The sequence below is a fragment of the Monoraphidium neglectum genome, assembly GCF_000611645.1.
Source record: "Monoraphidium neglectum strain SAG 48.87 unplaced genomic scaffold scaffold01175, whole genome shotgun sequence".
Lineage (NCBI taxonomy): Eukaryota > Viridiplantae > Chlorophyta > Chlorophyceae > Sphaeropleales > Selenastraceae > Monoraphidium > Monoraphidium neglectum.
Window position 1 is genome coordinate 3,987 of NW_014012453.1, and position 12,476 is coordinate 16,462.

The window sequence follows — 12,476 nt, forward strand, 5'->3', positions numbered from 1 at the left end:
CCCGCCGCTCATCCGAAACGAACCAACTTTTTTTGTGGCGGGCGCGCGCGCGCGGCCCCGACCATGGACGCGCGCGCGCGCGCGCCTAGGCTTACCGAGCCCTTTCATGGCATGGCATGACGTAAGCTAGCAGGGTTGCGGCGTGCATAGCCCGGGCGCGGTCGGCCGTCGCGAACTGTCTGCCCATTCCAGGGGCAAGGGGCGGTGCTATTTCGTTTCCACCGGGCCCCGACGGCAGCGCTTGGCTGAGCGGTTATGCCGAGGCACCGCTTGGCACCGAGAGCGCGCCTGGGTCGGCCGGCTGGGCCCCCGCGCCTGCTGCGGAAGCCATTTTGACACCCCCTTTCGGCGCTGCGGGCCACTCCAGCCCCCCGTTTCCGCTCCGCCCCTCTCGTTTACGAAAGCTCCACCTCACATCTTGCGCTGTTCTGCAGCTCTTCTCCGCCCTTTGTCATTCCTGATTCAACACTGAATGCAAGCTTGCTGGCGCCCAATTGGGCACACCCTTACTGCGGCGTTGATTGATTCACTCACGGGTTTTCTCTTTACAGCGGTCGTCCGCCCCCGCGCGCACACTCTCGACGCTGCCTGTAATCGTGAGCAGCCAGGGGCGGTCTTCTCCACCTGATGAGTTGGCAACGTCGGGCGTGCCACCATCGGCTAGCGCAGTGGGCAGCATCGCGAGACATGCCATCAACCAGCAACGCACGAAAGGACAGTTGCAAGGCGGAGGCCGATTGGTGTTTGGTGGTGGCGGCGGGCGCTGCGCGGGCAGCTGCGCAGCACGCGTCGCGGGGCCGCTGTTAGCTGACGTAAGGATGGCCCCACGGCCGATGAGGGCGCAGGCAGGGGGGTTGCGAGCAGAGCAGCAGCACAGGGGCTGCTGCGCGCCGTGCCCATGCCCAAGTGCGAGGGTGATGTCGGGTAAACCCCAAAGCCCCAAACGATCCCAAATCAGCACGGGCTGCGCTCCTGAGCGTTGCGGCCTTTTTCTGGTGCCCAAGCCGCAGGCACCATTTGTGAGCAGGGCCAATGAGAGAGGAGGCCAGGCCGAGGCATGGGTGTGGGCCTCGGCCAGCTGCTCTCGACCAGCGAAGCGGCAGCGGCACAACTCCGCGCACCTCGTGCGCCGGTTCGCGAATGCGTCCTCTGGCTGACGATGACGCGCGAGCGGCAGGCTTGTTGGCAGCAGCATGCCTGGGCCCCCCGGGAGCGAGCTTGGCGGGATCGGTGTAATCAGTGACGGTGGTGACGCCCACAGTGCAAATCTCGGGGGGCCGGAACCAAGGCCCCTCATTTAGCCTGTTGTTGTACTTCGGATGCTGCCTGGGTCCAAGCCTGGCTTTTCTTGCCTGTTGCTGGGTCAACCAGACGCGGCACGACTGGCGTCACTACTTGGGTCTTGGGTAGGAGGTGGTGCGGTGGCGCCAGCTCGCTGTGTGTCATCTTGCTAGCGGCATGTGGATGCGCAGGGCCAACAGGCTTGCTGTTGCGCAGAGGTCCAGTCAACAACCTTGGATTGCCGCGTGAGCCCCTGTTGAGCGTTGGTTGGCTCGCCCGCCAATTGGGGGAGCACGCCTGCGTGCCGAGTCGGCCCGCACGCCAGGCAGTCATCGGCGCTCAGCCCTTGATGCATGCGCAGCACGCTTGAAAGAACACAGGTCGCAACAAGAACGCACTTCATCAGCGACGTGCTCTTATAATCCCCCCGATTACAATTGGCGTACGCCGACACTCGCGTCGTAGGTCACGGGCTGAGCAGTAAAAGTAATAACAGTTGTTTTTCGTATTTGCGATCGCCCTCACACGGGATGCGGGGCTGCTGATCCCTGATTTCGACTGAGGCAATCACGCGGCTTGGATGGTCCCGCCTCCCCTGCAAGCCGCCCTTGTGCTTTTCGGACTTCAGCCAGCTTCATGGGAGGCTGCTGGCACCGCGGCAGCACGCGCAGAGCCGCTCCTGCGGCGACGCACCCAAAGCGAGATGCGCACCTCAGAGCAGGTGCAGCCGCAGCCTGCAGACAAGCCAGGGAGCTTTGAGGTCGATGGAGACACCAGTGGAGCGCGGCCCAGCTCCGCATGCCAGGCGATTGCGCACGGCGTAGCGCCAGCGGAGCCTGTCCCTGATGCTGACGCATCGGACGCCGCCGGCAGCAGGCATCCGGCGACCAACCGCAGCGGCGGCGCCGCCGAGGGCGACAAGCACGAACGGACGGTGCGTTCCCGCCGCTCGGATGACCCTGTGCGCGACGCGCCTGACTCCTGCCCTTGGGCTCGCCGTCTCGCGCCAGGCCCATCACCGCCTAACCCCTCTCCCTCCCCTGACACACCCCGATCCCTCTGCTCATCAGCTCTTTTTCGCAAAGGTTGCGCCCAGCGCGGCGCCTGAAGAGGTGCGGCGCGCCTTCGAGGCGTTCGGCCCCGTAGAGGAGGTCAACCTCTTCCGCGCCTGGGCGACGGCGCGCTCCTCGAAAGGCTGCGGGCTCATCACCATGGCGACCCCCGCCGGCGCCGCCGCGGCGCGCGAGGCGCTCAACGGGAAGCACGTCTGGGAGGGCGCGGACGCGCCCATGGTGCTGGAATGGATGGCACCGGAGAAGCTGGGCGCGAAGCGCGACGGCGCCGCCGCGAGCAAGGCGGCCGCCGCGGCCGAGCGCGCGGCGGCGGCGGCGGCGGCAGCGGCCCAGCATGCGCCCGTGGCCGCGCCGCCGTCTCAAGTAGCTGCCGCCGCCGTTAAGCAGCGGCGAGCGGCGCCGCGCGCGCCGCCGGGCTCAAGTGGCAGTATGCTGGTTGAGTCCGGCGTCATGGGCGGCGCCCCGCATTCGGGGGCGTCCCTTCCAAACGGCGTTCATGCCGACGCAAACTTCTCCGCCCCGGCAACCCTGCCGGGCCCCAGCTTCCTGCAGCTGCCCGCCAGCTTCCAGGCGCCCGCGACCCCCGCGACCCCCGCCCAGCCGCCGCCCTTGCTCGCGCCCCCTGTGGGCGCCGCGGCCGCATGGCCGGCGGCGACGGAGCAGCCGCGCGTCGTGTACGTGCCCGCCTTTGACGCGGCGGGCGCTGCACGGGTGCAGGCGCCGCAGCCGCAGCCGCTGGCGCAGTTTCCGGCGCAGCCGCCGGCGCCATTCCTCGCGGCAGAGCCCATGCAGGTGGTCGCGGTGCTGCCGCCCGGCACTGCATTCATCGCCGCCGACGGCAGCGTCAACTTCAGCGGCGGGGGCGACGCCGCCTGCGCCTCTGCTGCCGTCAGCGATGCCTCTTTCTCTTGCGGCGCCCCGAGCCCCGGCCCCCGCGTCGGTGTCGCCGGCACTGACGCCGTGGTGGCCCCTTTCAGCAGCGCCGGGAGCTATGCAAGCCTGCGTTTCCCTGCTGCTTCCGCTCTTACAAGCAGCAGCGTCGGCGGCGATGGCGGGTTGCAATTGGGGGACGCTTGCGGCGCGCTCGGCGGGCAGCAGATTGGCCACCCCTTCAGCTTCCAGGCGCCGCAGCAGGTGAGCGTGCCGCGCGCGAGCGCACCTCACCCTGCTGCGGAACCTGCTGCGCTGCGGACGAACGGGCGCCGCTCAGCCATGCGCCCCCCCCCCTCCTCGTGCACCCCCGCTTAACCGCCCCCCGTTCGCCGCCGCTCGTGCGCCCCCGACACCTGCAGTTGGTTCACGCTGCCGCGCAGCACAACTCGGCACCGCAAATTTGGGGCCCGGACAGCGGGCCCCACCTTGCGGGCGGCCTCGCGAGCGGCGACGGCGCGTGGGTGGCAGCAGGTCAGGCTGATGACCTGGCGGCGGCATCGTGCGGCAGCGGCAGCTTGGAGGGGCTGGCGATGCCAATTGTGCTGGGTCAGGCACCGCAGCAGCAGCTGCAGCTTCAGGTGTTGCAGCAGCAGCAGCAGCAGCATGAGGACCAGCAGCAGCCCCAGCAGCATCTGCTGCTGGCGTTTCAGCAACAACGGCAGCAGCACCAGCACCAGCAGCACCAGCAGCCGCAGCACCCACTGCTTGCATATCAGCAGCAGCAGCTCAAGCAGCAGCAGCTCCAGCAGCAGCAGCTCAAGCAGCAGCAGCAGCAGCAGCAGCAGCTCCAGCAGCAGCAGCTCCAGCAGCAGCAGCTCCAGCAGCAACAGCAGCAGCAGCTCCAGCAGCAGCAGCTCCAGCAGCAGCAGCAACAGCAGCTTCAGCAGCAGCAGCTACAGCAGCAGCAGCTACAGCAGCAGCAGAAGCTGCAACAGCAGCAGCAGCTGCAGCAGCACCCCATGCTAGCACACCCACAGCACCAGCAGCAGCAGCAGCGGCGCCTAGCATCGGCGGCCTCCGCTTTGCTCCCGCCAATGCCCCGAACCACCTCCAGCGCACCAAATAGCGGCAGCGGCGCCGCACGCCGACCCCCACAGCTCGTACTGCGCCTGCTGCCGCCGCAGGCGCAGATGCTGCAGTCGCACATCCCGACAATCTCTGCGGTCACGGGCTGCATGATCGGAATACGAGCGGCCTCGAGCGGCGGGGGCCAGCAGGTATTTGAATTGGTGGCGACGGGGACGCCGCCGCAGCTGCAATCGGTATCAATGATGACGATGCGCCTGATGCAGACAGCGCAGACATGAGCGCCCGCGCGACGCACCAACGCGTGCTGCGCGCACCACAGCAGGTGCCTGGCGGCGCCGCCGCGCGCTTCGCCTTGGGGGCGGCGGCGTTACGTCGCCGCCCCTGCAGCGCGGCGACCTGCGCGAGCCTCTGCCTTTGCCTTGCGACGACTCTTTCCCACTTCCGCGCCCATCCCACTTCCGCGCCCATCTGAGCGCGAGGTTGTCTTAATCACCCCCAGGTCTCCAAACTTGGCCTGCTGCATGCCCCGACACCACGGGGCCACATCTGGGCGGCATGTATCCTCGCCTGCTGCCAGCGGCGCCGCCGCTGCCTTGCGAGCGCCCCCTCACCCTCCGTCAACGAACTTGCGCGACCAATGCCTTCAGATCATGGGCGGCGGGTCCGTAAAGGGCCGCTGCTTTGATGCCCCGCCGCCACCTGGGCCGCCACAGTAGTTCGCGGCCCGGCTGGCGGGCGGCCCTCTCAGAGCCTCCACTCATCCCTTGCGCCAGCCGTGCCGGCTGGCGCATGCACCGTCGTTCACTTCCCGTGCGCGGGGCGCAGCGCGCTCGCACACGGAGCCGCGCGCTCCGCCCTCTTTACCCGCGCCGCCGCCCCGCGCGAGCGGTCCATGCAGGCCCTCCTGCCCACCCCACCCCATCCAGGCCCTGCTCACCTCCAGCCGCATGCGCCAGTTTTAGAACTTGTGATCCACCGCCTGCAGCAATGGCTGCGGCCTGCCGCTTGCAAATTCCGTGGGACTGAGGAGGACCCTTCATTATCAGGCGGCCCCTCCTCCATCCCGCGCAGCTTGATACGCCACGCGTCAGAAATCGACCGCTGTCGCGCTGCCCCAGGGCGCGAGCGGCGCGCGCGTCGCGAACCCCCCGGCCCGGGCGCCGGCGAGCCGCCGGCCTGGGCGCGATCCCCATGGCCGGCGGCAGCTGGGCCGGGCTGGCTGACCGCAGCTGCCCCGCGATGGTTGTTTGTGTGAGCCGCGCGCCCTGTGCGCGACGGCTGCCGAGATATCCGGTGTGCGCCTCTGGTGTGCCACCGGTTGCCCGAGTGCGTCACCCCCGGCCTTTACGAGGCTCGGGGCATATGGGTGCCCTGCACGTGCTTTCGACAAGGAGGATCGACGAGCAGCGCCGCGCCGGTAACGCGGCAGCAGGCATCCAAAACCTTATGAACCTTACAGGAGGCGACCGTCGTCCCATCCCGCCCGTCTGGCCGCGCTCCACGATCCCCGTTTCCAGAACTGCGCACCTGTTGCGAGCAACCAACCCCTAAAAACCCCTATGGAATCTGCTCCGGCGGCCCCACGGCTGCGAGCCGGCGGCACGGGCCTCACGCCCGCAGCAGCTGGGCCTCCGCACCCGCCCGGGAATGACCCCATGGTCCCACCTGTCAGCTTTCGCGTGCTGAGCGGGGCCCCATCCTGGGGCGGCCAGGTCGAGCTTGGCTGCACGTTTGCCAGCGCTTGTGTGCCCAGAGCAGGCGAGTTGAGAGGATCCCGTTCACAACGAACTGCTGAAGGCGATTTGGCTCTAGCCGCCACTGTCTTTTGGCGTGTGTACTCTGTAAGCTTGTCTTCCTGCACAGCTTCGAGCTGGCGCATTCTTTGGATATCTGATGGATACGGTTGTCACGGTTGTCGGGTGCAGCGGAGACGCGGGGTCAGCAGCCGGGTGATGTTCGCCCCCGTGTCGCGGTGCTCAAAGTGACTTGTGATCGGTAGTGTTGATGCTGCACTGCCAGTAGACGAAGAAGGGACAGCCGGTCAATGCAGCAATGTGTGCCATCCATTGACTCGTTGCCACCCTGCCAGTGCCTCTTCGTCTCTGTAGCTGCCATCAGGTTATGAATAACAAGGTGTAACTGCACACTTTGATGGAGTCTGGAAGCTGCAGCACAAAGTTTAGTACCGCCATTGTCACTGAGATCACCACACTCACCCGTCTGTCAATTCAATGATCCCTGCGCCTTTCTTTAAGTTCAAAGAAATTCAGCCGCAAGTTTGCCCTGCACCCCCTTGCTTCGCACAACACTGACCTCACGCGTACTCGACGACCACACGCGTCTTTTTCACACGCTGTAATCGATTTTACATACGGCGTACAACCACCATGATGCAGCGATCTCAGCTGCGGCATGCGGCGTCCCAGCGTTTCGCGGCAGCCTCTACACCACGGGCAGCGCCGCGCCCGCAGCGCGCGCGGCGGGCGCTGCACGTCGCAGCGGCCGCGAGCCTGCCTGGTGCGCGTCGGGCTCATGTACATGTCGCGGCATGAGTTTGACTCCGTGCGGAGCGGCCTGCGTTGCATCATGCGTGCCGCCACCCGCCAACACCGCAGCCACTGGCACGACCGTGAATTCTGCACAGCCCAGCGAGCCCTCAGCTGCAGCCGCCCGCCCTTCCTCGGCCGCATGCGCAGACAACCCATCCCGCAGCGTCCTGGAGGCGTTCTACTATGGCAAAGCCTTCGCGACAGTCCTCAACACGCGGCTGGGGGAGCTGGCCGCCTCTGCCCTAGGCGACGCCAGCAGGGCGGCCACAGACCTTCCCCTGCAGCTGCAGAAATTTCAGGTGCGCGGCCAGGCCCCGGGCTCCGCCGTGTTACCGCGAGGCGCGCGCGTCGGCGAAGCGGCGCTGCGGGCGGCCGCGCGGGCGGCCGTGGGGGCGGCTGCGGTGCGCCAGTGCTTGGCTGCCAGGGCACGCTGCAGAACGGCGTCGCGAGTGCCGGCCGCCACTGCTGCAGGCGCGCGGAAAAACCACATCTGGCGGTGCGGCTGCTATCTTTTGTATGGCCCGGGTACTGCGTTGGATTGATTTATCTGCCCCATGGTTTTGCAGGATGAGGTGCAATCCCTCGTCCGCGAGGAGCTGGGGGCGGCCGGCGCCGGCGCCGGCGCCGGCCCCGCGGCGGCGCTCGTCGGCGGCGCCCCGGCCGGCAGCAGCAGTGGTGGCGGCGCCCTCCCGACGGGCGGCGCAGGGGACGGGGTTCGGGGGTACAACACGGCGCCCACAGACCTTCAGGTGAGGTGGTCCTCAAATTTTCAGGGGCTGCAGAAGCCGCACTGCCCCTGTTCTAGCTGCGGCCACGCCGGCCAGGTCTTATCGCGCCACCCACTGCCTGCCAAGCTCTGCAGGATCCGGGCATGCTCGCACTCTGCCACGACCCCGGGCCCCTGCGCCCTCGGCCCGCCGCGGCCGCGCCCTGTTGTCTGACCCGCCGAACGATCTCGCGATCTGATCTGACGCGCGCCGCTCGCAGGCGATCGTGGATGAGCTAAGGGCCGACATCGCGGCGTCCCGCGCGGTGCTGCAGCAGCTCAAATCGCAGCAGCAGTGACGCAACTGCTGACGCCGCCGCCGCTTCCACCCGCGACTGCGGCCCTTCGGATTGTGCGCGCCCGCGTTTGGCTGCTTGGGCAGCGGGGCAGCAGCAGGCCTGTGTCGAAAGGCCACCGGCTCCTCAATCATTTTTTGGTGCTTATTTCGCTCCTGTGGGCAGCGAGCCAGGAGTGGCTGTTATACATTGCATGCATTTCTTGCTCTCCTTTTTGCGAGAGCAGGAGAGCCCATTGTTTACTGCCCGGCACACCTGCCTGTTTCTCTCCTGCCATCGCAGCAGCAAAAACTGCGGCTGCATGGCTGCATGCGCATGTGCATGGCCGCTCTGCTGCACCGGATACCTCAGCCCGCAATGCAACATCGACTTACAAGCAGGCATGCTTGCCCATAGGCGTGGGACTGCGGCGTACAGCGCAGGACGAGAGCAAATGCGGGCCCCTGTGTCCTGGCAGCCGCTGGTCAAGCGCTTGCTCGTGCCTGATGATGTGGTGCAGGCGTCCAGGGCGCCAGCAGGTACGGGCCTGTCTGGTGACGTCAATGCATGCTGAGATGCTGAGGGGCTAGTGAGTGGGAAACTCGACACCACCATACTTGTCGACTGGCGTCTCTCAAGTGTGCCGGTGCATGCTGCGGCGGCGCCAAAGCACTTTACAAAGGTGGACGATTTTATAGCAACCGGCCAATCATTAATACCAAACAAGGCACATGAGCAACGAGAGCTCTATCAGAAAAAATGGCAAAAAAAACGGTGGTTCCTTTTAGTAACTCTTGTGATAGCATCCCAGGTGGCAAGGGGGATGGGTGGTTGGGAACTGTGGCCTGGCTGTGCGCTTGGCACAGCACAAGAATTGGGACCGAGGCTGTGCGTGGCGCAAGAGGTTGGTTGCAAGCCCCATCTAGCGGGGTGCTGAGGGGCGGCGTGGGCGTCCCCTCGATTGGGGCGCGCTGAGTGGGGCAGGCAGGTCCCAGAGTGGAAAAGGCAAAACAATAGTATGCAACCGACGAGTATGGAGGCGGTTCGGTACTGGTGGTTGGCAAGAGGTGATGGTTGGCTGCTCCCCTTGTTTCGTTCAAAGGCAGAAGACCGGGTGATTGTTGGTGCAGATAAACAATCATCAACAGGCGGCATCGACCGACACTGTTTGGCTGCGGGCGTGGACATGGCGGCCGTGGGCCCGCCGGCTCGTTACCGGCACTCACCCGGGACACCAAGGCGGCAACCTCCCCTCCGCACAAGGGCCGGAGAAGCAGCGCGCACACATTTTGGTGTGCCCATTTGCGTAGCAGCTGCGAGACGCGTGTGCAAGACATCCGGCGATGCACGGGTTTGCGATGGTGTCGCGAGCCAACTAATCGCGCGTATCAGCGGTACCCTGAGCTGCCGGCCGTCATTCAGCGGCCACGCAGTAGGCAGCTCTGGCAAGGGGCGGCCGTCAAGAGCCGCTCAATGAGGCGCGTCAGTGTCGTGTGTGCGTAAATGTGGGTGTGGGTGAGTGTGTGAAACAAGCACACAGGTGACGTGGAGGGCTGGAAGGCCGCTGCATGCCGGCGCCATGCAGGGGCCGTCGCGCAGCTGCTACGGCCCCACGCCGCCGCCGACGTGGCGCTAAGGGCGGCGGCTGCGGTGGCGCAAAGCGGATCGTGCCGGGCAGGCCTGCGGCAGGGCGCGTGGTGCCCCGCAGCGATTCTTGGCTCCTGCTGTGGTCGCATCACCGCTGGAAACAGTTGCCGTGCTGATTGGCCCCAATCGCCCGGAGCCGTCGGCGCCGCCGGCCGTCCTGCGGCGCCGGCAGGCGACCCAAGTGCGCTGCGCCAGGGGCGCACGCGCGCTTGCACGCGCCTTGCCACGAAGCAAATACATGCCATCACTGCTCAGTGCGGCCCGGGCACGACCGGATCTGATGCGCGGCCGCCGTGCGGGACCTCCGTGGCTGCCGCGCCCAGCGCATGGGGCTGCAGCCTCAGGCTTATTGCAGGGCGGCGTCTGGGCCGGGGGGATGAGTATAAGGCGCTTTGCAGCCCTGCGACCGAGCCACCCTCTGCAGCCTTGGCGCGGCGTTTGACTGCGCAGATGATTTCGTACAGATCGATGCAGCAGGGACCCTCCGCCACCATATTCGCCTGATCATGCTCCCGCTCCCGCGCCCCGCCGCCGCTGCCGCCGCCGCCGCATTTGCCGCCGCCAGGGGGCTCGAGCGGGGGCGGCCCCGGCGGCCCCAGTGTACTGTCCTCCTTCAAGGTCTTGCGCTGCGGCTGCTGCGGCGGCAGGGACGGCGGCGCAGCCGCCTGTGGCAGCTGCGGCACGCCGGCCAGCGTCCAGGGGCGACGTCGCTGGCAAAGCAGCGCGCCCATGGCTGCGGCGCCTGCAGGAGCTAGCGCACCCGCAGCCAGGGCAACAACAGTGCACATACTGACATAGACAGGTGCAGGCTCGATCCGCATGCACACGTAAGCACACACAGCAGCGGCTGCAGCGCTCTCAAGCAGCAGTGGCCAGATTGAGTTGGACGTGCCGCCCGCCATGACACAGTGCTATGCAGCTGCAGGTTAGGCAGCTTGGCACAGAGGAAATCAGGTATAATATCCAGCTGAGTCTGTTCTGGCCGTGTCAGCGGCGTGCTCCTCGGGGAAAGGCGCAGATTCCGGAAGGCCGAAAGAACCTCGAACTGCAGGGCGTGCACTCTCTGCTCTGATATCTCAAAGACATTGACAGAGATGAAAATCTTCATGTTAAGCTGTTACATATAGATACCTAACATGCGACTGTACGGTATGTCCGAAATCAAGCAAGCACACCCTCTGTGATCACCGTTCCGTCCCGATTCGGTCCGCACTGAGGCCTTATGTGGCTGTTCAGCACCATCCACGACACTGCAGGTCTGTTGATTTACGTGATGGCGCCGAGAGGCCTCGCCCTCGGGCGCACGACACGCTCTGACATCCCCCGATCCGCCTAACCGTAGGAACACAGTCAGAGCCATCAATGGATTTTGAAGGCGACAGCTCTCAGGGCAGCAGCCTCGAGCCCATCAGTTTCGTCAGCGCAGCGGTCCTCCCGGCCCCGCATGCGGCCGCACCCTCCTGCAGCACAAGCAGCCCGCCCCCCTCGCACACCGGCCATCCTTATCCGATGCCTTTCGCGGTCTGCACCGGCCCCGAACCCGCCCCCGGCGCCTCCCTGCCGCGCCCCGCGCTGCCGCTGCCGACGCACGTCGAGCTGCGCGTGCCGCGCGCGCTTGCGGCGAACCTCGCGGCCAACCGCTGCGGCATCACCGCAGCTCTCGCCGCCGGCGAGGGCGGCGTCACAGCGGCGCCCGAGGCGCTGCTCGCCTCCCATGCACAGCTCGCCGCGCTGTGCGCCGCGAGCGGCGAGCAGGGTTCGGCACACGTGCCCCTCCAACTCCCGCTGCCGCCCCTGGACTCGCTGGCTGCGGCGGACCTGCCCCTCCTCATGATCCTGCTCCGGCGGTGGCAGGAGGATAGCGGCGCCGAGCAAGGTGCACGCGGGCGCCTGCCCGTCGACGCCGGCAACGGCTCTGACAGCGACAGCGGATTGTCAGGGGACGATTATCGTGAGCCACCCGTTGGCCCTGACGGCTCACAACGGCAGCAGCATCTGCAGCAGCAGCAGGTTGCGCTGGACGCCTACCCTCGCGGCGCCTGCACGGGCAGCAACTGCAGCGGAGCGAATAGCGGTGTTCAGGGCGACGGCAGTAGCTGCGGCAGCGGCAGCATTTGCGGCACTGGCAGCGGCAGCGGCAGCGGCAGCCGCAGCAACAGCCGCAGCCGCAGCCGCAGCCGCAGCCGCAGCCGCAGCCGCAGCCGCAGCCGCAGCCGCAGCCGCAGCGGCGACCGCGGCGGCAGCGGCAGCCGCAGCAGCGGCGATGGCGGCGGCAGCAGCGGCAGCGGCGGCAGCCGCGGCCGCAGCCGTAGCAGCGGCGGTAGCAGCAGCAGCGATTACCAGAGCTGCAAGCAGCCCGACAGCCCCGCCGGCCCGGGATCGCTCGTCGCGGCGCTCCCGCTGCTGCTCCTCCCTAGCCCCGCCTGCTGCGCCGAGGTGCAGGCCCTGCTACCCGCCGCCCTTGACGCCACGCGCGCCGCGCCCAACGTGGGGCCCAGCGGTGCGGCAGGCACGGCCTTTCCTGCCGCGCCGCCGGATCCCGGCGAGTCGTTTGCAGCCCACGTGGCCCCGCTGCTGCTGGACTACTCGCACGCACTCGCCGGCCGCGCAGTGCGCGGCAGCCGCGGCAGCGGCGGCGACGACGGCGACCGCGGCGCGTATGCGGAGGACGTGCGGCGGCTGCTGCTGTTTTTGCTGGCCAGCGGCAAGCCCAACTGCGCGCGCCTGCTCGTGGCGGCGGCCGCGCGCGCGGGGGTCGTCTGTGTTGGCGAGGACGCCCTCCCGAGCGAAGCCGCCGCCGGCGACGCCGCCGCGGCGCCGGCCGGGCCGGCCCTTGGGCCCGGCGCGGGCGGCGGCGGCGCGGACCCTTGCTCGACGCCGACGGCGGCGCCGCCGCCGGAGCGGCCGCCGCGCATATCTTGGC

The 12,476-nt window shown here is 67.5% G+C and overlaps 5 protein-coding genes across 5 annotated transcripts; 3 read left to right on the forward strand and 2 right to left on the reverse strand.

The window, feature by feature from the left end:
- Positions 1-1,984: 1,984 nt before the first annotated feature.
- MNEG_6914 (RNA-binding protein) lies at positions 1,985-3,602 on the forward strand (the record flags this gene model as incomplete). Its single annotated transcript, XM_014044610.1, has 2 exons — positions 1,985-2,215; positions 2,352-3,602. The coding sequence occupies 2 exons, from the start codon at positions 1,985-1,987 to the stop codon at positions 3,600-3,602; spliced, it is 1,482 nt and encodes a 493-aa protein (XP_013900064.1).
- A 157-nt stretch (positions 3,603-3,759) lies between these two features.
- Positions 3,760-5,265, reverse strand: MNEG_6915 (hypothetical protein; the record flags this gene model as incomplete). The annotated part of the gene is made up of 3 exons (XM_014044611.1): positions 3,760-3,772; positions 3,843-4,180; positions 5,254-5,265. 3 exons carry the CDS (start codon positions 5,263-5,265, stop codon positions 3,760-3,762), a joined length of 363 nt encoding a protein of 120 aa, XP_013900065.1.
- Positions 5,266-6,703: 1,438 nt separating this feature from the next.
- MNEG_6916 (hypothetical protein) lies at positions 6,704-7,930 on the forward strand (the record flags this gene model as incomplete). The annotated part of the gene is made up of 4 exons (XM_014044612.1): positions 6,704-6,833; positions 7,013-7,164; positions 7,432-7,614; positions 7,853-7,930. 4 exons carry the CDS (start codon positions 6,704-6,706, stop codon positions 7,928-7,930), a joined length of 543 nt encoding a protein of 180 aa, XP_013900066.1.
- A 1,874-nt stretch (positions 7,931-9,804) lies between these two features.
- Positions 9,805-10,284, reverse strand: MNEG_6917 (hypothetical protein; the record flags this gene model as incomplete). The annotated part of the gene is made up of 1 exon (XM_014044613.1): positions 9,805-10,284. One exon carries the CDS (start codon positions 10,282-10,284, stop codon positions 9,805-9,807), a length of 480 nt encoding a protein of 159 aa, XP_013900067.1.
- A 778-nt stretch (positions 10,285-11,062) lies between these two features.
- MNEG_6918 (hypothetical protein) lies at positions 11,063-12,314 on the forward strand (the record flags this gene model as incomplete). Its single annotated transcript, XM_014044614.1, has 1 exon — positions 11,063-12,314. A coding segment is annotated over one exon (1,252 nt), but the record flags the coding sequence as incomplete, so codon positions are not given.
- Between the last annotated feature and the right edge of the window lie 162 nt (positions 12,315-12,476).